The sequence below is a fragment of the Danio aesculapii genome, chromosome 2, assembly GCF_903798145.1.
Source record: "Danio aesculapii chromosome 2, fDanAes4.1, whole genome shotgun sequence".
NCBI lineage: Eukaryota > Metazoa > Chordata > Actinopteri > Cypriniformes > Danionidae > Danio > Danio aesculapii.
In genome coordinates, this window is record NC_079436.1 from 18,051,772 (window position 1) to 18,076,472 (window position 24,701).

The 24,701-nt window shown below is 33.8% G+C and overlaps 1 protein-coding gene across 2 annotated transcripts in view; it reads left to right on the forward strand.

Moving 5' to 3' along the window:
• The first annotated feature begins 1,167 nt into the window (after positions 1-1,167).
• Positions 1,168-24,701, forward strand: part of dpydb (dihydropyrimidine dehydrogenase b) — a 291,123-nt gene continuing 267,589 nt past the window's right edge. For both annotated transcript variants that reach the window (XM_056474106.1, XM_056474114.1), the window contains exons 1-2: positions 1,168-1,266; positions 23,547-23,657. In XM_056474106.1, the coding sequence (XP_056330081.1) occupies positions 1,228-1,266; positions 23,547-23,657 (150 nt within the window). In that variant the 5' untranslated portion in view covers positions 1,168-1,227. The remainder of the gene's footprint in view (positions 1,267-23,546; positions 23,658-24,701) is intronic.

The following is a 24,701-nucleotide window of genomic DNA, read 5'->3' on the forward strand; positions in this document are numbered from 1 at the left end:
CTGTAAAAATAACACATGATTAAATAATAGTGTTGTGGGGTTTCATAATAGCAGAGCTCAGAGGCTTGGTGACTTGGGGTCATCAGACTTTGAACCTTTGATTCACTGAGGAAAGTAGGAGGAGGGGGCCGGGACTTCACCGGACAAGTCCCTCCTCTCCTCTGTGTGATAGTGAAGCTCCAAAAATTTAACCCCTTATTCCACCCTGAAGCATACTGAGCTAAACTCGGTAACCAGAGTTACTAATACTGAAATTCTCTGAAGCAATAAGGTATTTTTGTTCAAATAAGATCCGACTCAGCTACGCGAAAAAAGTAGTTTTATATATAAATCTGAAAATAAAAATATATACAAACACACAAAACTGAACATGAAGCTAAAATGAGGTTAAATCAGGTAGAAATTGGGTTGTGGGTAAGTCAAATGTACATAAAAAGATTAAATGATGAAAAATAAGTCTATAGATAGATAGATAGATAGATAGATAGATAGATAGATAGATAGATAGATAGATAGATAGATAGATAGATAGATAGATAGATAGATAGATAGATAGATAGATAGATATTCATTTAACATAAAGAGTTCAGATGCAAAAACATCGAAATGTCGTCTGAAACGTTCTTCTAAAATGAGCATTTTTATCAGGCTCCTGTCCTGTGTGTAGGTTCAGTAATATCACTTTTCTGGCAAAGAAGAAGTCCTTTTTGAGGTCTTTAAAGTGAAATAACAATATAAACAAAGTAGGCTGAGAAAAATGCTCATTTTCGATGGAAACTTCAGACAGCATTTTGCATCTGAACTCTGCCTACAATGTACATTTTGTTTAAATATTGACAAAATGAAGGGTTACAAAACCTCCACGGTGTGCACACAGTCAAGCTTTACCTTCACTGTAAACTTTGACCCTCTGAACTTCGTCGTTCGGAATCTACCATTTCACTCAGAACATGTAAAATGTCACTTTAGTCGTGTCAATTTCAAAAGTTAATGGGTTGAAAATGGACAATAAATGTGAGCACAGACGCTTTAAGAACAGCACTTTATCATGCCTGCGTCAATAAAACGCTGACAGCTGTAGCTGAGGTGAGAAATCTGCTGTGACATAATGGACTGGTCGCGCGTGTTTTTAGGCGCGCCCACTAAAGTTCTGAGCGCGTGCTTAGAGCTACTCAAACGCTCTCTTGCGGTGAAGAGATCGGATCATAAACTGCGGATCGGATAATAATGGCTACAATGCTGAGCAGAGAGTTGCAGGATATTGAGGTAAAGCACACATAGTGTTTCTAAGATTTCGGTAATACGTTTTTACACACTCATTCGTTGCTAGGCTTTTTTTTTGTAGGGCACGTGTCCATGTTTTAAACACAGTTAAGGTGGTTTGAGTGGGAAACTACGAGACAAAACTTTAAAAGCTGCATTGTTGTGTTCAATATACACATTGAAGAACAATTAATTAAATAATAATAATAATAATAATAATAATAATAATAATAATAATAATAATAATAATAACACCTTAGTTTGCATATTATAGCCTACTTGGAATTTCAACCTAAAAAGTACACTTATTTTATCATTATGATATTGTGATTAATAAATAATCACAATATCATAATGATATTGTTGATTAATGAATTTTAAAATCTCAGTTTGAAATTTCGGCAGTTACAATAGTTCATGCTTGCATTTCTGAATACATATTCTACCGTCTTTAATATTTGAAATTGAAGGACAGTAATAAATCCCTCTGAAAGCTTTAAAAGGCACAGATGAATAAAAGGTAAAATCAACAGATTTTGTGCATGGCCTTCTCTGCTGAAGAGATTTCAGGACCTTGGACAGGGACCCATTTAGTGGTTGAGCTCACAGTATTGTAGCTGTTCAACACTGATCAAGCCGTAATTAGTAGCTTAATGAAAATGTACAGTTCCAATTTAAGCATCATTTCCTCCAGATAAACAAGTGTACACTCGCATATGTTAGTCATTTTCTTCTGATGCACAGTGCACTTTGGCAACAGCAAGCCTTTTGATTTGTGAACAAAGCATGCGTGACAACCTCCTCTCTATAAACGTCTCAATCCGTGTCATCTTTAATTCATAAATTTGCAGCATTTTCTGAAAACTTTGATAATTGCCCCAATCGTTTTAAAAACTAAGAATACAGAACCAAATAAAAGTCCCCTATCAAGTTCTCTAATCGTATGAATTGAATAACTACAAGGACACTCCTCAAATAGTAAATCTTTATACAAAATTCATTCATATTCCTTCAGCTTAGTCTCTATTCAGGGGTTGCCACAGTGGAATGATCCTCCAAATATTCTGGCATATGTTTTACGCAGTGGATGCCCTTCCAGCCGTAACCCAGTACTGGTAAACACCCATACACACACTTACTCACGCACACACTCATACACTACGCCCAATTTAGTTCATCTAATTCACTTATACCCACACAAACATGGGGAGAACATGCAAACGCTACGCAGAAATGCCAACTGGCCAGGCCGAGAATCGAACCAGGGACCTTCTTGCTGTGAGGTGACAGTGCTAACCACTGAGCCACTGTGCCACCATCCATAATTCAGTTTCCGAGGCAGTGATTCAACTTCATATGTCCAATCCAGCACCTGTATTTCCAAGGGTTTAGGGCATTCCATTTAAACCCATTTAAATGTTCAGTGGACACTTGTGTAATGTCATCAATGACATACAGTACATCCGAGGGAGTGAGATGGTGGGAAATTAGTGAATGAAGGGCATAAAAAATTGCAGAAATAGTTGAAATTAGTGTTTAATCTCTTTAGAAAGTACTTCACTCAGTTCCCGGCTAATTCTGGTTCAATTTACATGAGTGATGAACAAATTCACACTCACATGTGTTGTGTGTTAGGTACATTATCATCTCTGACAGACAGCATGTTGAAGCACTCAGCATGCCATTTTCTCCTTTTTGTCAGAAAGCAGCGACTTAGTCAAAACATACAGTGGTGTGGATGGTAAGGTTATAATTATTTATGTCTAAGCCAGTAATACTCAAGTCTGTTGTCAAAGATGTTTTAAACTACTATTAGATTAATCCAACCAACCCAGCCTGAGTTTTTGATGGATGTGATTGAGGGATGAACTATGTTTTATTTTTGTGCAATTACAAGATGTGCCAGAGACTTTCAAAAGGTTTGTGTAGTTCATTATCCAGTATTTTAGGGCTTTATGATGGTCACAATGTGCAAAACATCATTAAATAAAAATAGCTGTAAAGCATTGATTCTCCTGGAATTTGGCTAATTTTCGAAGAATAAATTAAAAGTAGCCTAACCAAACCATGTTATGTGCAAATTAAACCACAAAAAGTCTATCTACATATGAAGTCCGCATGGTCTGCATGTGCATGTGTGTTTGAATAAATTTGTTTATTACTCATTTAGGCACACATGACGCTCATGACAGAAAAAAGTACTGTTCGTTTCAGGCAGTGTGTTTTAATTTCAGCTGTTCAACGTTGATGTTCAATAAATAATCATAGATAGTAGATAGTGTGTGTTTCCTTCAATTATTTTAAAATCAAGTAATGCACCCTTCATTCAAACATCTCTTACTTGTAATATGCGAGCATATTTACTGTATAAAACCTGTCAATGAACTCTGAGGGCCAAAAAATTTAATAAATAAATAAAATAGTCGTTTATTAATCGTAATAATTTTCAGAATATTATTGAGTCTTTTTATTTAGTTGTGTGTAAATGTAGGTACATTTATATTAATTCAGTTTTTAAATACATTTCATTCATATTTCTGACTAATTTGAAAAAGTGCATATGATTTTTTGCAATACAGTTTGAAAAGTAATAATTTCGGTCATAACTTTTAGTAGCTACAGTATACAGATATGGCTACTGAGAAAGTTTCTACATGCACAGTGCTGCAATTTGTAATGTGCGGTCATGCGCTGTGCTGGAGCAGCAAAGGCAGCCTTTTCATAAAAAAAAAAAAAAACTGAACTTTTTTTTTTGTGCTATACACAATATCCACCTGTATTGCAGATATATTATGTGAGACTTGCTTTGTTTACCAAATAAGTGGATCGAATAGGATTTGCATTGTAAACATTAAATAAATGTAAAAAAATGTATTATCTTTTATTTATTAAGTTTTTAGTTACGATACACCCAAAATCATTCCACATAAATCTACAGATTTTTCATAATATTCTGTGCAGAAATAGCAAAAAATTTCCACAGATTCTGTCTGGTCCTAGACATGACACATTTCCACAGCTGCTCTGAAAGTCAGTTAAGCATCATTTAAATTTTTTTTAATGAGAATTATTAACAAACAGAAACTCATGACAGGCTGTCAGAGTAAAATTCAGATAAATAAAAAATAGTAATAAAATATACTATTTATATTAGAACTAGTAAAATTATTATTATTATTATTATTATTATTATTATTAATAATACTACTACTAATAATAATAATACTACTAATAATAATAATAATTAATAATCATCATCATCATAATTGTAATTAATAATTAATTTATATTAACTAAATAATTTGTCAATTTTAAATAAAAGCAAAATTAGGTTGCCTATATAGATTTTTTCTGAATTCCAGTAAATTTTTAAATATAATATAATATAATATAATATAATATAATATAATATAATATAATATAATATAATATAATATAATATAATATAATTATTACATTCTTTAATAATAATAATTATTTGTATTATTTGGCTAAAAAAAGGAAATATCATAGGGCCATCGAATTTATTTAATGGACTAAAACATATTCTTTTTTTTTTTTAAAGGGATAGTTCACTCATAAATGAAAATTGTGTCATCATATACTCACCATTCAATTGTTCAAAACCTTTCTTTCATTATTTTTTTTTTTGAACAAAAAAGAAGTTATTTAGAAACATGATGGTTGCTGGTACCCACTGACTCTATGGATCCCAGGAACCAGCATTCTTTAAAATCACATGAGGGAAAGTAAATGAAAATAGTAATTTCATTTTGGTTGAACTATTCCTTTAAATGAATGTTAAGAAAATATAAAAAACTGTTGTTCCATTATTATTATTATTAGATTTTTTAAAGTAATAATAAGCACATCAGGTTACTTTTCACTCCTTCCTTTTTCTATTTCAAAGCAATCAAAGTGATTGTTAAATCATGTTTTGTTCTTATCAAGTGCACTTAAGCAAGCAGGTTGTTAATTTAGTGGCCAAATTAGTCTAGAAAAACAGAGGCATTAAAGGTTTTTAAAAAGACTTCATGTCCCTGAATTAAAATCAATTAACTTAATCAAAACATAATCAAATGTTTTAATTGTGTCCCTTTTGAAATGGTGGAGTGTTCAACTCAGGCCCTTTCTCAACTTCCACGTCTGTATTAGCTCATGCATGCTGTCCATAGCGTTTACCTTGTTTGATCTAGCATTAGCACATCTGATTTACACGAATCTCTCTGTTAGCGGTGAGCTTAAGAGAAAACACTTCTTCTTCGTGACGTCTTGGTATGCACAGCACATGCCGGATGACATCTCTGCTCAGGTGAGATAAAGCTTCCTCTTTTAAGTCGAGCAGATATGGGCATTGACTTTCATAGAGAAAATAGAACTGTTACTGACGACTCTCATTAGCATTTCTATTCATGAGTGTTATGACTATGGCAACGTGACCTTGGCGTGCAGAGTGCACTTAAAACGTGCTCTAAACGACTCCTGTCTGCCACTGAAAATACCTCACTAAATGTCATAATAATGGCTGTCCGTGGGGCAATTAAATTGGCCATTCATTTTGGCAGTGCTGTCAGACGTCTCATTTTAATATCCTGCTTTTCCGAGAGCGCTAAACGTGTGCCTTTGTGTGTGCTCACGGATTCATTAAAAAATCCTCCGGGATGGCCATCAGTGTTCGTTAAAAACCAGATTAATGTGGCCGCTTACACAAAGGGCTACGGCTTTTTATGGAAGGCCCCGAACCCCAACAATGACCACTTCCTGATAGCAAGTCAAGTACCATGATAGAAAATTGTCGACTTAAAAGCCAAAATTGCAATATGAACGTTATGAAAGGCCCATTAGCTGACAGACATCCATATCATGGATGTCAAAGTCAGATGCTGTACCTGCTGGAGCTTTTATCCGTGCTGAGCAAAAAAAAAGGAGTTCTTTTCGAGTTCTGGAGGAAACTTGAGAATATTTATAATCCAGTAATGGCCTGCAATTACATGCAGTGCTCACTAAGATACTGGCTTCGTGACATCTGCTCCTGGTGTAAGTGTTTACATTTGCATTTGGCAGATGTTTTTATCTCCAACTCCCACCAAAAAAGGCTCTGTATTTGCAATTTTTATGTACGAGTAAAATGCAATTTTTTTTAATCCGTATATGCCTAATGATATTTCTTCCATGTAAAAAAAAATATTTTGTTATATTTTTATTGCATAAAATAAAGATTAGGTAACACATTTACAGACATATATACACTGACTGGCCTCTTAATTATGTACACCTATCCAACTGCTTGTTAACGCAAATTTCTAATCAGCCAATCACATGGCACCAACTCAATGCATTTAGGCATGAAGACATGGTCAAGAAGATCTGCTGCAGTTCAAACCAAGCATCAGAATGGGGAAGAAAGGTGATTTAAGTGACTTTGAATGTGGCATGGTTGTTGGTGCCAGACAGGCTGGTCTGAGTATTTCAGAAACTGCTGATCTACTGGGAGTTTCACGCATAACATCTCTAGAGTTTACAGAGAATGGTCAGAAAAAGAGAAAATATTCAGTTAGTGGCAGTTCTGTGGGCGCAAATGCCTTAATAAAGCCAGAGGTTGGACTAGTTGGAGCTGATAAAAAGGAAACAGTAACTCAAATAACCACTCGTTACAAACTAGGTATGGAGAAGAGAATCTCTGAATGCACAACAGGTCCAACCCTGAGGCAGATGGGCTACAGCAGCAGAAGAACACACCGGGTGCCACTCCTGTCAGCTAAGAACAGGAAACTGAGGCTACAATTCGCACACGCTCACCAAAATTTGACAATAGAAGATTGGAAAAACGTTGCTTGGTCTGATGAGTCTCCATTTCTGCTGCATCATTCAGATGGTAGGGTCAGAATTTGGCGTCAACAATATGAAAGCATGGATCCATCCTGCCTTGTATCAATAGTTCAGGCTTATGTATAAAGTCCATCCCTTTAAGACAGTGTACCCATCTTCTGGCTACTTTCAGCAGGATCATCTCAGACTGGTTTCTTGAACTTGACAAAGAGTTTACTGTACTCAAATGGCTTCCACAGTCACCAGATCGCAATCCAATAGAGCACTTTGATGCACATCATGGATGTGCAGCTGACAAATCTGCAGCAACCAAAATCTCTGAGAAGTATTTCCAGTACCTTGTTGAATCTATGCCACGGAGGATTAAGGTAGTTCTTTTTTTTAAATTTTTTTAAAGATTTATTTTTTGGCTATTTTGCTTTTATTAGATAGGACAGTATTTAGGACAGGAAGCGAAGTTGGAGAGAGAGAGAGAGGGGGGTAGGGAAATGTCCTCGAGCCGGGATTCGAACTCGTGACGCCCTGACGTGCTACTGCACCATATGTCGACGCGCTAACCACTAGGCTATTGCGCCGACAATAAAGGTAGTTCTGAAAGCAAAAGCGGGTTCAACACTGTACTAAGGTGTACCTAATAAAGTGTACCTATATGGATTTGATAAACAGCATATTTGTAATTTTTAACTTAAGAAGATCAATACTTGGTCAATACAATACGTTTTTTTTACATTAGGAAGAAAAGCTATTAGACCTTTATAGAATAAAATATTTGACTTAAACCCATATCTAAGCAACCCAGTACATCCAAATATATATGTAGGCATTTTTAGTGTTAGATCAAAGCAATTTTTCTTTTGTGTGTTTACTAAGGCTCATAGTGCCAAGGCTCTAAACAGATCAAATAGTTGAGTAAAATCCAATATATAGCTTTAAAGAAAACAGGATCCAAGAAATCAAAGCATTAGAATGTATCCTCTGTCTGAGGAAATAAAATAGTAAATAACATACATTTTCACCAGCATTTACAGAAAACACTCACTAAAATTTCACCCAGTGTAACAAAACTACAATACTGAAAATCCTGTCAAGCTTATTTAGAACAAAGCATTTATTAATGACATATTTAAGTCTAAGGATCACAGCGCAGCCCCAAAATACTAATACAGCATCGGTTATATGTTTATACTGTTCTACTATCTTCTTAACCACAATATTTTACTCGTATCTTTTACCATATACATATATTTGATAAATAAATCTGTTAAAAAATGAATTTTCCTTTTAATTAAAATGATGCTAGAACATAATTCCACCCATGTTTTTACATTTAAATTTATTTCTTTTTTTCGTTCTTTCAATTTTAAAGTAGACACAGTGTTAATGCTTTCGAGTATAAAATTTGTAATTTTTGTAATTTGTAATTGTATTTTGGTGCAGACACTAAAATTGAACATCTTGTCTGCTATATATATATATATATATATATATATATATATATATATATATATATATATATATATATATATATATATATATATAATATATATTAAAAGCCAGCACAGAAACAAATATATACATTTTAATCGTTAAACATTTTCATGTTGCACAATATGTAAGTGTTCGAAGAAACACTGACAAGGCAGTAACCCTTCAGCTTGGGTTATCACACTGCCATCCACTGCCAGTTCATGAACCTATAAGTCAATCATTATCTCGGCCACTAGTGTGTGGTATGGAGAAATCTGCTCACAAACAGTTCATTCAGAGCCTTTAAACAGCATGACAGGACTCTCTCCTGGAGTGCAGGATTTTGAACTTGGACCAACATGTGACCTTTCCTTTAGTTTGAAATAATCATTGATGTATACATTAGAGTTGCATCGTTGAAAGATTGCAGTCTTGATTCAGACACCCAATCAATCTTAATTCTCAATGATCACAATTTCCTTAGGTTTATTACAAATTAGATGCTCACAGCAGTGCATTCAAATATGCGTTTGACCTTTTCTTTTTAACCAGTATTATTATTATTTCTGAGTTTCAAACATTTAGTGTGTTCCTTAAGTGCTGGGATGACAGAAAGAGTTGGGAATTAAACCTTGATGTCTACAGTAGCGATCAAGTTGTATTCAAATGTCATTTTGATGCTTCAAAAGAAGGTTGTAGTAATTATATTATTTCAGAAACCTTGAAGAATGTACAGTATTTGTCACTGAATAATTTATTCAAGGTTTTTCTTGTAAACATTGATCCAGTACTGAAACATGCAAAATCTTTATCGGGGATTTATTAAATCATTCATTAAGATCTCTCTCTCACACACACACACACACACATGCGCGCGCACACACATTATCACAGCACATGGGTCATTGTAAATATATGCTTCAGTCTACATTTTTTTTGTGAAACCACAAAAAACAAACTTCAACGTTTATATTTGACTGTAGATTCTAGATAAACCAAATGCTACGGGCCAGTATGATGCCAACCAATTTTGTTCTTTTCACACTAATGTTATTTACAGGAACATGCTATTGATATATTTATACTATACTACATACTGTATTTCATACTATTTTGTGCAGTTTTTGTGCACAACACCAAATAACAACTCAATTTGCTTTTGAAAACACTTTTGGTTGGGTTTAAGGTCAGTTATTCACAGGGTGATCTGTATGACAAGTACCCAAGAACGTGGCTCTGACACGTATATCAAAACTTATCATTTTTCAGATTTGCAAAAATGTAGTGGATTTGTCAACTGAAACGTACAACAAAATATACATAAATCAATGTATCTAAAATTTTGCAAGTATTTTCAATGAGCTTGGTTTGAATTATTTATTCACCACGTTGTTTCTATCATACAGTTGAAGTCAGAATTATTAGCCCTATAACAGTGATTTGTTTTTAAGCCTTTTTCAAATGTTTCCATGATATCTAACAGAGCAAGTTTTTTTCACAGTATTTGCTATAATATTTTTTCGTCTGGAGAAAGTCTTATTTGTTTTATTTCGGCTAGAATAAAAGCAGTTTAAAAAAAAATAATAATTTTAAGGTCAACATTATTAGCCCCTTTACCCCCCTGAATTATTAGCCCCCTGTTTATTTTTGTCCCCAATTTCTGTTTAACTGAGAACAGATTTTTTAAACACATTTTAAAACATAATAGTTTTAATAACTCATTTCTAATAACTGATTTATTTTATCTTTGCCCTGATGACAGTACATAATATTTTAATAGATATTTTTCAAGACACAAATATACAACTTAAAGTGACATTTAAAGGCTTAAATAGGTTAATTAGGTTAAGTAGGCAGTTTATGGTAATTAGACAAGTTTATAACAGTGGTTTGTTCTGTAGACTATCGAAAAAAAAAATTAGCTTAAAGGAGCTAATGATTTTGAGCTTAAAATGGTTTTGAAAAAATGTAAAACTGCTTTTTTGTCTAGCCGAAATAAAACAAATAAGACTTTCTCCAGAAAAAAAAAACTATTATCAGACAATTCTGTGAAAATTTCCTTGCTCTGTTAAAAATCATTTAGAAAAAAATTTAAAAAGAAAAAAAATCAAAGGAGGTTAAATAATCCTTATTTCAACTTTACATTTTTTTCAACTGTTTACAGAACAAATCATCATTATACAATGATTTGCCTAATTACCCTAACTTGTTTAATTAACCCAATTAACATAGTTAAGCTTTTAAATGTCACTTTAAGCTGAATACTATTATCTTGAAAACAATCTAGCAAAATAGTATGTACTGTCATCATGGTAAAGATAATAGAAATCATTAGAAAATAGTTATAAACTACTATATTTGGAAATGTGTTGAAAAAATCTTCTCTCCATTGAACAGTAATAGGGAAAAATATAGAGGGGGCTAATAATTCAGGAGGGCTAATAATTATGACTTCAACTGTATATGGCTTGCTTTCTTTGACACATTAAATATTTATTTAGTTAGTTAGACTTGTCATCTAATAACCATTGCTATTACTAATGTCCAAATAAATGGCACAGATATAAGACAATGACACTCTTTAATCAAAACAATAGATCCCAATGGATCTATTCAAACCAGTCGTGATCAATCACAGTGTAACAATGTGAAGATTTCTTTTTCTAGTCAATGTGTTGATTCCCCCCCACCCCCCCACTCGCCCTGTAAACAAATTGTTTATCCAATTAGAATTGAGGTTAGGTCATGTCATGAAATGCTGCAGCTGCGCAAAAAGAGTGTAACTGGTGGCGCTATTGAACAGAAAGCTGTTTTTAAAACCGCTATCAACTCAGAAGAAATGTGTTTTGGAAAAGATGTTGAGTGTTTGTTACTTTTGGAGTCTGAGAACAGAGAAAAATTGGATTTTATCGTAAGTTTAATAATTAATTAAAGTGTGATGGATAGTTTGTGTTTCTTGTAAGGCTAAACGATGTGAAAAAATGACATTGCGGTATTTAGTTTTTTGCAAAGTACCTTGCGATATAAATACATTTCCACCAGATGACTTGAATAGCTCTATTTGGAAAGAAATCAATTTTGATTGGAATGATATTGATGGAAGAGCATAAAATAATATATAATAAATTACATACGTAGATAAAAGCAATAGTGCAATTATACAGATGAAATAAACAGTGCTTCATGTTTTTTAGGGTTACCAAATAGTATTCACATACAGAAATTGAACAATCAAATATAAAATAACACTATGGACCTCATCATTTAAGTAATTCATTTAAATTAATCTAAATTAAATGACCAGTTTCCAATGAGTGGTACAGTACAGGTCGGTACGACTCCTCTTTATCAGGCTTGCGTTTCCACTGCCAAAAGGGTACCAATGGTTTTTGTGGGCATGGTGTACGAAAAATAAGTTTCATTCGATGTCAATCTCGATCAAGGAAATGTCAAAGTTAAGCTGAACGGGTCATTCACATATCATATGAGAAGCACTTCTTACAAAACAGATGCTTTATACACATAAATACTTGTGTATAAATGTTAATAACTAACCTTCCTATGAACAGGATTTGATTATAACTGCAGATTAATGATAGGGCGAAATAGCCTACTGTAATGTTTGCAATTTATATAAAATAAATAAATAAATTCAACATATATGAACACATACAGCCCCTTACAGTCTCCGATATGTTACCAATTACAAAGAAAGTACACACAGCACACATTTAAGCCTTATCTAGGTTCAAAAACAACATGCAAAATATAGCCCAGTCAGTGCAAACCTCTCATTTCTTTAATCTTCACTAGCACATGTAACCTCTGTTAGAAAGTAGATCCATCATTCCAAGTTCATAATAGTCCAAAAGGTAATGGTAATAGTTTAAAACGGCAAATTGTTCATATTTTATGTAGCTGAAAGAATCATTTGGTTCTTTTGTTAGTTCGGGCTTCTCCTTTGTTTTTCGTGCTTCACTTTTGCGTTTGTTCGTTTCTGAAAGGATCGGATGTCAGAAGCACTTCAATTATCACATGCATGTTGTTGTTATTATTACCAGCTCATGAAGTTCAATATTTCAAGTACAGATGTGTGGCAGGCGCATGCGAGAAAGCAAAATTGTTTGCGCTTTAGGCAGCCTTGTAAATAACTACAGGTCACAGGGTAGATTCTGTGGCTCGTTATTATATGTGTATATTTTTTTATTATGTAATGTCTCAGCTGTGTATTTAAAAATGGCGTTTCCTTTGTTTTCATTCTCCTGGCTTGTGTATGCACTAGTGACATATCTCTGTAAACCAATAGCGTTCAGCTGCATGTCTAGCTCTGACTTTTGGTACTCTTTTGTCGTGCTTTAGAAAGGGTACTCAAAAAGTGGTACTGTATGTTTTTGGTACCTTTTGACAGTGGAAACTGCCATAAAAGCATACCGAACCGTATCGTATTGTACCACTCAGTGGAAACAAGCCATAAGCAACATACAGTACAATTCTTTGTGCCCATATGTTTTAAATTTACCTGAAATACTTAAACATGCCTTAAAATCGTGCAAATAATGAACTTTCGCTCTGTTATGGATAAACTTTGCAATAACTCCTCGTATCACATGTTCTGAATTGTTATGCCTGATAGTCTACTAATCCTGACTGGATATTGCTGAATATTCCAGCAATGTGACTATTGTGGATATATTGTGCAGCCTTAGTTTCTGGGGTGGTTTCTAACTTGATCTTAATGCACTGCTGTATATTTTGCAGTAGACAAGGTTAAAGCCAAATGGATAACATTATGACTTTTGTAAGAAAAAAAAAGAGAATATCAAGATGAGCATTGTAGTAAAACAAAAAAAAAAATAAAAATCATTGCTATTGTTAATGCCATTATGTTGGCAACATAGTTAGTGGGCCTTTATGTCCCAGAACACCAATAAAATGTTAATTTCATATGCCATGACCTCTTTTAAAAATATATTTTGAGAAATAGTCAATAAGACCCCCGTGTTGTCCTGGAACCCATTGATTTCCATTGCGTTTCTAAACATTTTCTAGTACATCATTAATGAATCTTTTAAGGAATGTTTGGTATCTTTTCAATCAAAATAACGGGAGGCATGAGTGGACATGGTCGGTCACAATTAGTAGGCCCCTCACAGATGCCTAGCTTGTGATCAGCCACATTTTGAATCGGCTCCGTTTCACTCATTAAAGTCTCTGAAAAGCGAATCGAAGCTTCAGGAGACCTTTAGCCGAGAATGATGTTGATGCCAAATGATCTGTATTGCTCTCTATAATTATGTTACAGGACTAAATGATATTCTGGGCTTGCGCTGAACGTTGCTGGGCTGCTGGAGCGCTGTGGCTTCATTTCAGCTATGGGGGATCAATTCCTGTATTGATTTCAGGCAAAAAGACTAGGCAAGAATCTCTGTAGATTGTGTTTAACTATTCCGCCTTAGGGAGGGAGGGGGCTGTGTTATGAAAGATGAAGTGCGCTTCGGAAAGGGGTCAAGTTGCCTACATTGGGATCATTGCGTAAATGCTTTTAGTTATGATTTTGCCCTTTCTCTGGATCTGGATGATGTTTCATTAATATTAATTATAGTAGAGAACACACCTGAACTCATTTTTCCACTAAAACAAAATGCTGCTTTTAGTGCACTAGTGTTCTGGTTTGGTGTCATTAATACATTTACAATTTAAACACGCCATTTAAAGTGCATATTAAACTTTGTTTGAACATATGATTGTATGACTTGAATGCAAAGCTAATAGATGTTATTGAATAAAACAAGAAGGAATAGGCAATAAATTCAAAAAGGTGCATTTCGGCTTTTTAGGTTATGAGAAATGAAAATAAAAACCATTCTGTGATTCGTTCAACAAAAGGTCACATATTCATTCTTTCAAGATTAAGATTTGGATCATCTAAAACAATAACATCTAATGATACTTTTGAAGTATCATGTCAGATGTAAAAAATGTGGAAAAAAGCATGTCAGATGTATGCAGTGTGCGACTTATACATTGACTATTGTTGGTGTCAGATATGCTAGTTTTTCTAATACATAAAGTCATATATTTAATTTAATTACATAAAATTTAAAGCAACATGGTGACTCAGTGGTTAGCACTGTCGCCTCACAGCAAGAAGGTCGCTGGTTCGAGTCTGCGTCAGTTGGCACTTTAAGGACACAGCTGAAGGAAAATAAATGAATGAACTTAACATTTATTAATACAAACTTATTTACATTTTAAGTGTGTTGGGGGATAATGAATGTATGCTGACCTACAGTAACCTCTGATTTGGTAACCTTTTGATTTCAGCAGACTTGAACTATTTTATTTGTACATAAATCAAATGGTGACAAGTCTGCATCACTGCACCAAAAATGGATGACTATGAACGATTGCATTCAATTCTAATTGCATGTCTAAGCATAGGTGTCTTAAAATACAAACTATGTGTCAAATTGTACTTAATTATTAGGTTATATTTAGAGATATAAACACCAATTTTACGGAAAAAAAATTGTCTGGTGAACACTTACTGTGTCTGTAGGTGCTCTGCCGGTTTCTGACTACTGACTAAATATTTTCCCTCATGCAAGCTGTGATCATGCATGCATAATGGTTTAAATCATTATTGGGGTGGTCAAATGTATATTTGTATTTATTATTATTTTTTTAATTAATATTATTATAATTATATTTAAGGTACCGAAACCCTTTCTCAGTAATTACTGTAAAAGGCTGGATGCAGACAAGACAACAAATTATGTTGATTAAAGTAATTTTTGTCAGATTTTTAAATCAATCTTTGTAAGTTACCAATAAAAATGTTGAGACACTGACACACATCTGTTATTTTTGTAAATAAAGTTAAATATTTTGTGTTTTGTGCAGAAAGGTTGAGGTATACTACCTTGTAGGGCTGCATGATTCTGGCTAAAATTAGAATCACAATTTCTTTTGCTTAAAAGATCAAGATCACAATTTTCTCATGATTCTGTAGATGTGAAATAAAGGTTAATATGAGTAGGCTCTTATTATTATTATTCTTAAACATAGTAAACCAACAATAGTAATATTAGGCCTATGTGTAGGTCTACTGTTAGTTACAATGCAAAATTTTGAATAGACTTTGAACAGACTTTAACATTTGTCCTGGTCGTTAACTCACAGTGAAGTGATAGCATCAGAGTACTACTATTCAATAATTCTAAAGTTTATTTATTGTGAATTATTGTGTGTGAGACATATGCTTGCAATCTGTCACTGACAACATTATTAGACAACATTTTTTTTCACTGGTAAAATCAGACATTTGTCATTATCAGATTTCCTCTTGCATTATATTCAACATTATAAAGGCTAGAGTAGTCATGCTGACCCAGCAAACATTTATTTTCATGCACAACACTGTGTTCGCTATGAAAGTAAAACATCTGTGCAACAATGAAACGTTATTTACAACTTTATTACCTGATATTCACAGCCTATGCATGCTCTGTTCACATTCTTGGGCAAGCATTTGCCTTCTCTGTAGTAAACAAACAGTGCGTCAGTGTGTCATTTCGCGGCCGCAAATACATCATTACATTAAGACAGAAATGACATTTTTGGGTGAATTATACCTTATAATACAGTATGTGACACTATTGGGTGGTGTCCACGTTGCTGAGCAACGTATATAGAACAATGTGAAGACTTCTGAGACCTTCTATATGCTTTTCCCGAACTTAAAAATATAATTGGCTGAATCGTAGAGATACTGGATTAAGGTCGTGTGGGGGGTTGAATCAAGATTATGATCTTTTTCCGATTAATCGTGCAGTCCTACCTTGCGTCAACAAAATTGAATTAAATGCACCTCACATTGTAACTATGACTTGTTAATTGTAAATACAAATTTGAACAGACCACATAATGGACTTTCTTCAAGTAGACATTAATGGCGCTGTATATATTGCTGCATGTATTAAAGCCTATTAAAGCTTACAGAATCATTCTGACTGACATCATACAACATCATTCCCTATCATTTGATCGCTCTCACTGTTCTTTTTCTGGATAGGGAGAAGATTTTGCTTACTTTGGCAGGAAAAAAGCCAGTATTGATTTGTTGTCTCAGTGGATGGCTACGACCAGCAGAGAGTGATAAAGCCAGTCTCCAGAGTCTCCCTGTGGAAATGAAACACAGCACATCACATGCAGCTTAAAATGCCTTCTCTTTCCAGCCAAAACCTGGCATGTTTTAATGAAATGTATACACTCGCTCTTCAGTTCGCCATTGTGCCGTGATTTCTTTCTGTTGAAATCCACAGCTATTTTTTCCCGACTCGATTCAGTGGTATTTTGAGAGGAGAATCCTACCTCGCAGACGAAACTTGAACCTTGCTGACATTTTAAAACGGGTTTTATTTCAAGCGACGAAGCGACGCAGTCTTTTGTGAACAGAGTTCAATCTCATGAAGGCTTACTGTATGTTTCTGGTAAAAGAACCCTCACCAATTACCTCACGACCTTTAGAAGTGAATACGCAAAAAGCAATAACTACGCAGAGCCATCCTCTGTTTGGTCATAAACGTGGGCCCACACTTTCATTTCCATCTTTGTTCCACTAAAAGCCTATTTGACATGGAATAGACTATGATTTCCATCTAGAGCTTGTTTAACTGTCACAGGGGGACTTTAGAGGAGATATTGATCTTTTCTTATATAGATCTTTTCTTCTTATGGATGTGTTTCCCTTACACAATATTGATCTAATTGGACGAAGGTGCACAATGTTTTTCAGTGCTTACAAGAAACAGCCTTCACTCTAAAATCATTAAGTCACTATAATCACTGGCCATGTTTCTCGACTGGCCTTGATTGACTGCTATATTTGAGTTATTAATATTTGTATGTTATTCCTTTTTGGAATAAGAAGTTGCCATCCATAGATTTTCAAATCTGTTGATCTGCGACTCGTCAAACATGGCTTAACTCGCTCTCATTATTACTTGACGGAGTCTGCTATAGCAAATAATCAGCAGCTTGACTGACACAGTTATCAGGAATTCCAGCTTGGAAATAATATTGCGCAAATTGATGTTTATTTGTGCTTGTATATTTTTATCTTGTATTATTAACTGTTTTTATTATCTTTAAATATAGAAATATTTATCCCATTATATAAAATAAAGAAATAACAGTAATACCAGTTTTTGGTAGGGCTGTGACATTTGGGCAAAATATCTAATTAAGATTTTTATTTTTTTTTTACAGATATTGTGATTTGATTTACGATTTAACTCAAGCTTCAAGCTGATTTTAATTTAATTCAAGCTTCAGCTCACTAATCTCTAAGCCATGGCAACAGTTCTGCGACAGCTTCTAAAAATGACCTGTTTTGGTTTGGTGTCTGCGACTTTGAAACCAAAATTTTCCTATATTACAAATGCTGTTTTTCTTTGATATGAATTTGTCTATATATGCTTCTGAAGCAGCAGATGCCATTATCCCACTTGCCATTGCTTTCCTGTTTGTTTTCTTTTTTTCATTGTGGGCATAGTTCAGTTGTGCAATTCTGATTGGGCAGAATGAAAGTGTGCTCACTCAATTGGCTAATTATGCTGTCCTGGTCAGATCACATGATTTCGGCATGATTCCCTTGTTGTGACACAAGATTCAATCGTTTTTTTCTTGTGTAATGGCATAGTTCACAACAACTGATAACATGTCTGCGATGCCTCACATCGCAGAAAGTTTAGCAAGTTTAATTTTCTGAAGCAAAGCAGACCGGTTTTGAAGCAGATGTAACCTCAGATGTTATTCGTTATATTCGTTTACATACTGTATATGTTTTATATTGCAGCCTCTTGCTATTAACTAATCGCAACATTTCAAATTGAGATTGTGATTTGATTTCGATTAATCGCAGAGCCCTATTTTTTGGTTCTCAACATGGAAATTACACAGAATCTTGAAAACGCAAAAATTAGGCCTCGAGAATAATTCCATATCAATAAATATAGCAGTGGATTTTTATTCCGATAAGGTGATATGATATTTAATGAGATTTTGGCTGTATTCCGATATAAATGATAGAGCTTGACCACAAATGATGTTTAGGTCGCAGCTACTGTATCAGAAAGAGCAGTACACAGACAGAATCTGCAGACATTTTTTTGCTATTTTTGTCGAGAATTTTGTAAAAAATCTGTGGGTTTATGCGGAATTATTTTGGGAGTATCGTAACTAAAAACTTAATATATTAAATAAAAAATAATATCTTGTTTAATGTTTAACAAACAGCAAATCCATCTAGATTCACATATTTGGTAAACAAAGTAAGTCTGTCATATAAAATATCTACTAAAAGACAGGAAATATTACTTTACAAACTATATTGTAAATAAATCAAATGAACACTTTTATATTAGTCAATAATATTACTGAAATTAATAAAAAAACTGAAAAATATAAACTGACACAAATTTAAACAAGAAAATAAATTCAGTAGGAAGGAAAACAAGCCAGTAATAGGCTAAAAATCTGCGTCAAGCTTATAAACATCTCCTCATAGATGGCTTTCAATGTTTCCATCTCCATTTGACTCTTTCATGCAGGACTCTGAATGCACGAGTACTTAATTTGAACTTTGACCGCAGAACGCATGCAAGCTCATCCACGTGGCTCTGTCCTGGGTGTGCGATTTGGTCATCGAAGCTACAAACAGCTATTGAAATGAATGCGCTATGAAGGTGCTTTCATTGAACAACACTTTCTCTGTAAGTCCCTTTAAGTGACCAATCACATATATCTCTGTCAATTAGCAGGGTTCTGGGCAGTTTTTCTGAAGCATTTTAAGCATAATATCAATATCAAAATTATATCCCATTGACCGTAATTAAGAAATATATTATATTATATTATATTATATTATATTATATTATATTATATTATATTATATTATATTATATTATATTATATAGATATACATTTTGACCATATCATCCAGCTCTAGTAAAAATGCAGCTTGTTTCCTGAGAGGGTTATGTTTATAGGGCTAGGGGGTAGGGGGATAGAATATACAGTTTGTACAGTGTAAAAATCGTTACGTCTGTTGGAAGTCCCCATAAAGATAGCTGTAAAAATGTGTTTGGGTGTGTATTTTGATCTGTCTTTTGTTTGTTTTAATTTTGGGCAAAATATAGAACAACCAAACCCTTGGTTATCAAAATTAGCATTTAAAAAATGTCCCAATTTTGGGGGAATTGTGTGTTTGTGTGTATAAATATAATTTGTTGCTGCACACTTACCGTATTTGATAATATGCTGCACACTGCAAACATGCTTTTCTTACTTAGATTTTCTAGTCAAAACAATCTTAAATTAAGAAGCATTTTCTAGACAAGCAAAACATTGTCCAAAAAAAGTTTTGCCTTAAAATAACCAAAGTAATCTGCCAGTAAGGTAAGCAGAATAATCTTATGTCAAAAGAAAAAAAAAACATTAAATGCTTGTCGTAATCTTAACTGTAAAATGCGACATTATCATTTAAGTGATGTGCGCGCCGATTTCACTTTCACTACTGATTGCGCTCATGTCACGTCATCTTCACTTTGAGAAAATAAACATACATACAAATCATACTTCACGTGCGGCTCTCAAACAATCACTCATTTAGAACTTTATTTAGAAATGTATTACCTGTTTTTCACAGCCTATGCAGGTTCTGTTTACTAAAGTATTCATTGGCAGTTACGCGTGTATCCTCTCGTTAGTAAACAAACAGCTCGCAGTCAGCTCGTGTGATTTTTGCAGCCACGACTACATCATTACATTAAGACAGAAATTACATTTTTGGGTGAATTATACCTTATAAAAACAGTATGTGACACTTTTGATGTCATTTGGAGGTGTCTATGTTGCTAAGCAATGTATATAAATCAATGTGAAGACTAGTGCGGCAGCCTTTATGCTCCTGAACTTGAAAATATAATTGGCTGAATGGTAGAAAAAGCTTAAAGATTGTGTATAGGGTTGAGTAAAAATTGCAATGTTTTTCCGATTAATTCTACAGCCAGTTCTGCTTACCCCATTGGCCGATTATTTTGCTTGTTTTAAGGATGAATTTAATTAAATTTTGGCATATTTTTTCTTAAAACAAGACAATATTTTTGCTTGTTTAGAAAATGTTTCTTGATTTTTAAGAATTTTTAGATATTTGGACTATAAGCAAGACAAAAAATGTAAGTAAGAAATGTATTTATTTCAGTGTACTACTTACGAAATGTTTTGAGGTTTGATAACAATTATTTCTCATCCTTACTAGTAGAATATTGAACATGTAAAATATGAAAGCTTCATGCAAGACCTACTGTACCTTTCCAGCTCAGTGCTCTATACACCCAACGAAACTAAGAATGATTTACACATGCTACATATTAATAGCATTATCAATAATGTATCCCTCCATGGTTCAAAAAGTAAATGGAAACAGCCTGCAGGCATCACTGTATTTGTTGCAAAACATATTTCACTCAAAATTCATTCAGAAATATTTCTAGCATAAAATGACAAAACACAGCGGTAAAATTTGTTTAGGAAATGATGCACGACTGATAATAAACTGTATTAATTGGACAAATATTCACACAGATACTGTAAGTAACCATCAAATGTCAAATCATGTATTTCAGCCAATGTCCTCTTTTTTTTTGGGGGGGGGGGGGGGGGGGGGGGGGTCTGACACCTGGCTTGTGGACCAGAATGCCAAAGTGGCTTATTTCAATTTGCTCCTGCACTCCTGTTCTGGCCTTTGTCAGATAGTGTTTCAGCACAGCGAAATGACTGTGGACATGGTATTCTTTTACACTACGAAGAGCATGAAATTGGTATTAGTGCGATGGTAATGGCTGCTTCTCCCTCACTTGTTCTCTTCTCCCTCAGTAAACTGCCTGTTAATTGTGTTTGCCATTAAAAGATCCCACACTGGTGCCTTCCTCCAGCTTCTCCAGCGTGGTGGGCTGATGTGACTGGCAGGCGTGAAGGTGCTGTGCGTATTTGAAATGAAGGTTGCTCCTGAATCAAATGATGATGGTCCCCATCATGGCTCTCATTTCACACTTTACTGTTTTAGTTGGACCCCTCTTTATTGCCCCGCTGCACTGCTTCTAATCAGTGTTGTCACAGACGGCTTTGAAGGACTTTGGCTTGAGCGTGCTTTGTAGTTCATATCAATGTTTTAAAATGCTTTCATGTTGGTGGAACACAACTGCATGATTATCTTTGCTTTTTTGGAAATGCAAAACTTACTGTATGAAAAATAATGCATCCAAGTAACACTGGATATACAGTACATGAATGAATGAATATATATATATATGGTGTAACAAATAAGTGGTGTAACAAATTATAAATCTCATAATTCAGATCACATTATGGATTTTGTGTTACGTATGGATCAGACAGCCTGATCTCACGAGAAAACGTAAGTATTTTACGTTTTGTCAGTTTAGTGGCTAATTCGTACAAATTCGTACGAGTTCATTCGCATGAAATTGTACGTTTTTAAAAAGGAGGCATGACACCTAACCCCACCCCTAAACCCAACTGTCATTGAGGGATGAGCAAATCGTACTAAATCTTATGAATTAGATTGTACGAATTCATACGAGTTAGCCACTAAATCAAAAAGTTACAAATTGCCGTAAGATTGTGTTGGATCAGACCATTTTTCAGATCACCAAAAAAGGAGGTGACAAATGTCCTTTGCATTCCATTTTTACAAAGAAAACAGTACTGCAATAAACTTTTGCTTTTCATAAAAATAACTTAGAACCTGTAATAAACCTTAAATAAAAATAGCAATCAAGAAATAACCAGCTGGATATAAAAAAGCAAAACATTTAATACTGTGAAAAAGTTGTTTGCTTCTGTTGTTGATAATTCTAAATGTGTAAAACTAACATCATAATTTTGTTAAACACATCATATTAAGTTTTTTTTTGTCTCATTTCCATTTAATGATTTAATAATGCATTCATAAAACGTAATGTTTCATTTCTAGATGTATCATTTTTGAAGGAGTATTCAGTGATTGTTGTTTGTTATCTATTGGTTAAGCAGTGCAATTGCTACACCTTTCAACAGCATCAAGTTACATTAAATGTGATTTTAATCTTACCATAAATATCAGTGTTTATATTTGAACTTAACTATAAACTGTCATTCCAGTACTTTTGTGTTATTGTCTTGTTTGTAATTTTGTAACTAAATAAAAAGTGTAAAACTGAATCCTTTTCTCGATGATATGTTGATTTGAATTCAGCGCATCGAAGGATTAATAAACATATTATAAAATAAATAAAGATATTATTATAAATACTGTAAATTTTAAGGTACTAATATTTGTACAAAACCCTTTAGGTACAAAGGTTCATGGACAGCATTTGTACCTTTTTTTATTTCTGACAATATAGCACACTAGAAGCATAATACAAATTGCACAAAAACAACACATGCACCTTTATTGATTTATTGGATTATTCAAACAATAAATCAATTTTAGAAACAATATATTCTGTATATTATATATGATGGGTGCTGTTTTCCGTTACCATTCACCAAAAAAGAAAACCTAGAAGATCAACACCTTACAGGATCTTTTATTTAGCTTTTTTTATTTGTTTATTGTGAAGAATTTTCAGGTTTGCTTATTATTATTATTATTAATATTATTATTATTATTATTATTATTTGTCAATGCACATGGACACACAACAAAACTATTGACGATATGAGTGAGCAGTGCCAACAGCAACTTGAGTGTGTAAATTCACTTCAGTGATCATTAGTCTAATTGTTTATCTTCTTAGTTCTCCATCCATTGAAAAAAAAAAAGTTACACATTATTATTATTATTATTATTATCTAATAATTGTATTTTTGACCCTTTAAACTTTTAACAGTCTTGATTATGTATAATTACGCTCCAGAGTATCCTGGCCTTGAACCCAAGGGTGAAGAGCCATGCAAATATCCATTCCACCGCCTCAAAGAAGAATGAGAAGAAGCATTGGAAAAGAAACCCTGAGAGGAGCTGTGATGTAAGTATTGAAAGTAACAAACACCTTTTATAATATTAGGATTTTTTTATTTAACCTCTTTATTTTAATTTACCAATAGTATTAAGGGAAATAGTTTTAAAGTCCAAAACAAAAATATTTCAACAAAATATCTCATCTCTTTATAGTAAAATAAACATAAGTTTTAAACAGACTCTTAAACTTGATAAATAAAATGTTTCAAATGTTTCAAAGTGTGTGCAATGGTAAACATCTGTAAGGTGTCAACGATAATAATGATACAGTAAACCTCAAACTCTGTAAACAAAACAAATTATGATGATCAAATCTGAGCTTTTAAGTAAAGGAACTAATCATCATTATTCAAATACATATTGGAAGATTACAAATTGTGAAGTTGGATGACCACATTACCACTGTGCTAAAAAAATCTTTCTGATGGGAAGTTAGTGGCTGGGATGCACAAGAAAAGAAACCAAAAAGCCACTCTGGGGACATCCTTCCTTACATTCTTTTTTATATGCAAACTCCTCACTTCTGCTACACGACACTTATTTCCGCGTGTATTGTTATTCTGACCTGAAGTGACGAGCGCATGTTTTCCTTCACCATTTTCTATGGCGTCACTCGTAACTAGGCGACCATCAATCGTTTTCTCAGAGGAAGACAAACGGACAAACCATTGCTGCAGCTCCCATGCAAGTTTATGGAGAAAAAGCACTACAGTGTTTTGGTGCACTGTGTTTGCACAAGGTGATTAGTCTGCCGTTATTACTGAAATGTGTATGCTGCATACAAAGTGTGAACCAGATAAGTTAGCTCTTCTTGCATGAATCGCGGTGTGCTGTCAGCATTTGGAAAAGTTCAGATGTTTTTTAACTAGGTAAATCTGGAAAATGCGTGTGCGTCACGTGTGCGGCACTTGCACACAATGCAATGCACGCTCAGCAGCCACGTTTTAATAAAACTATAGTCTTCATACTAAAACTTCATAAACAACTTTTTTTATCGTTATTGACAATGGTGTTTGGTCAATATATATATATATATATAGATACCGATTTC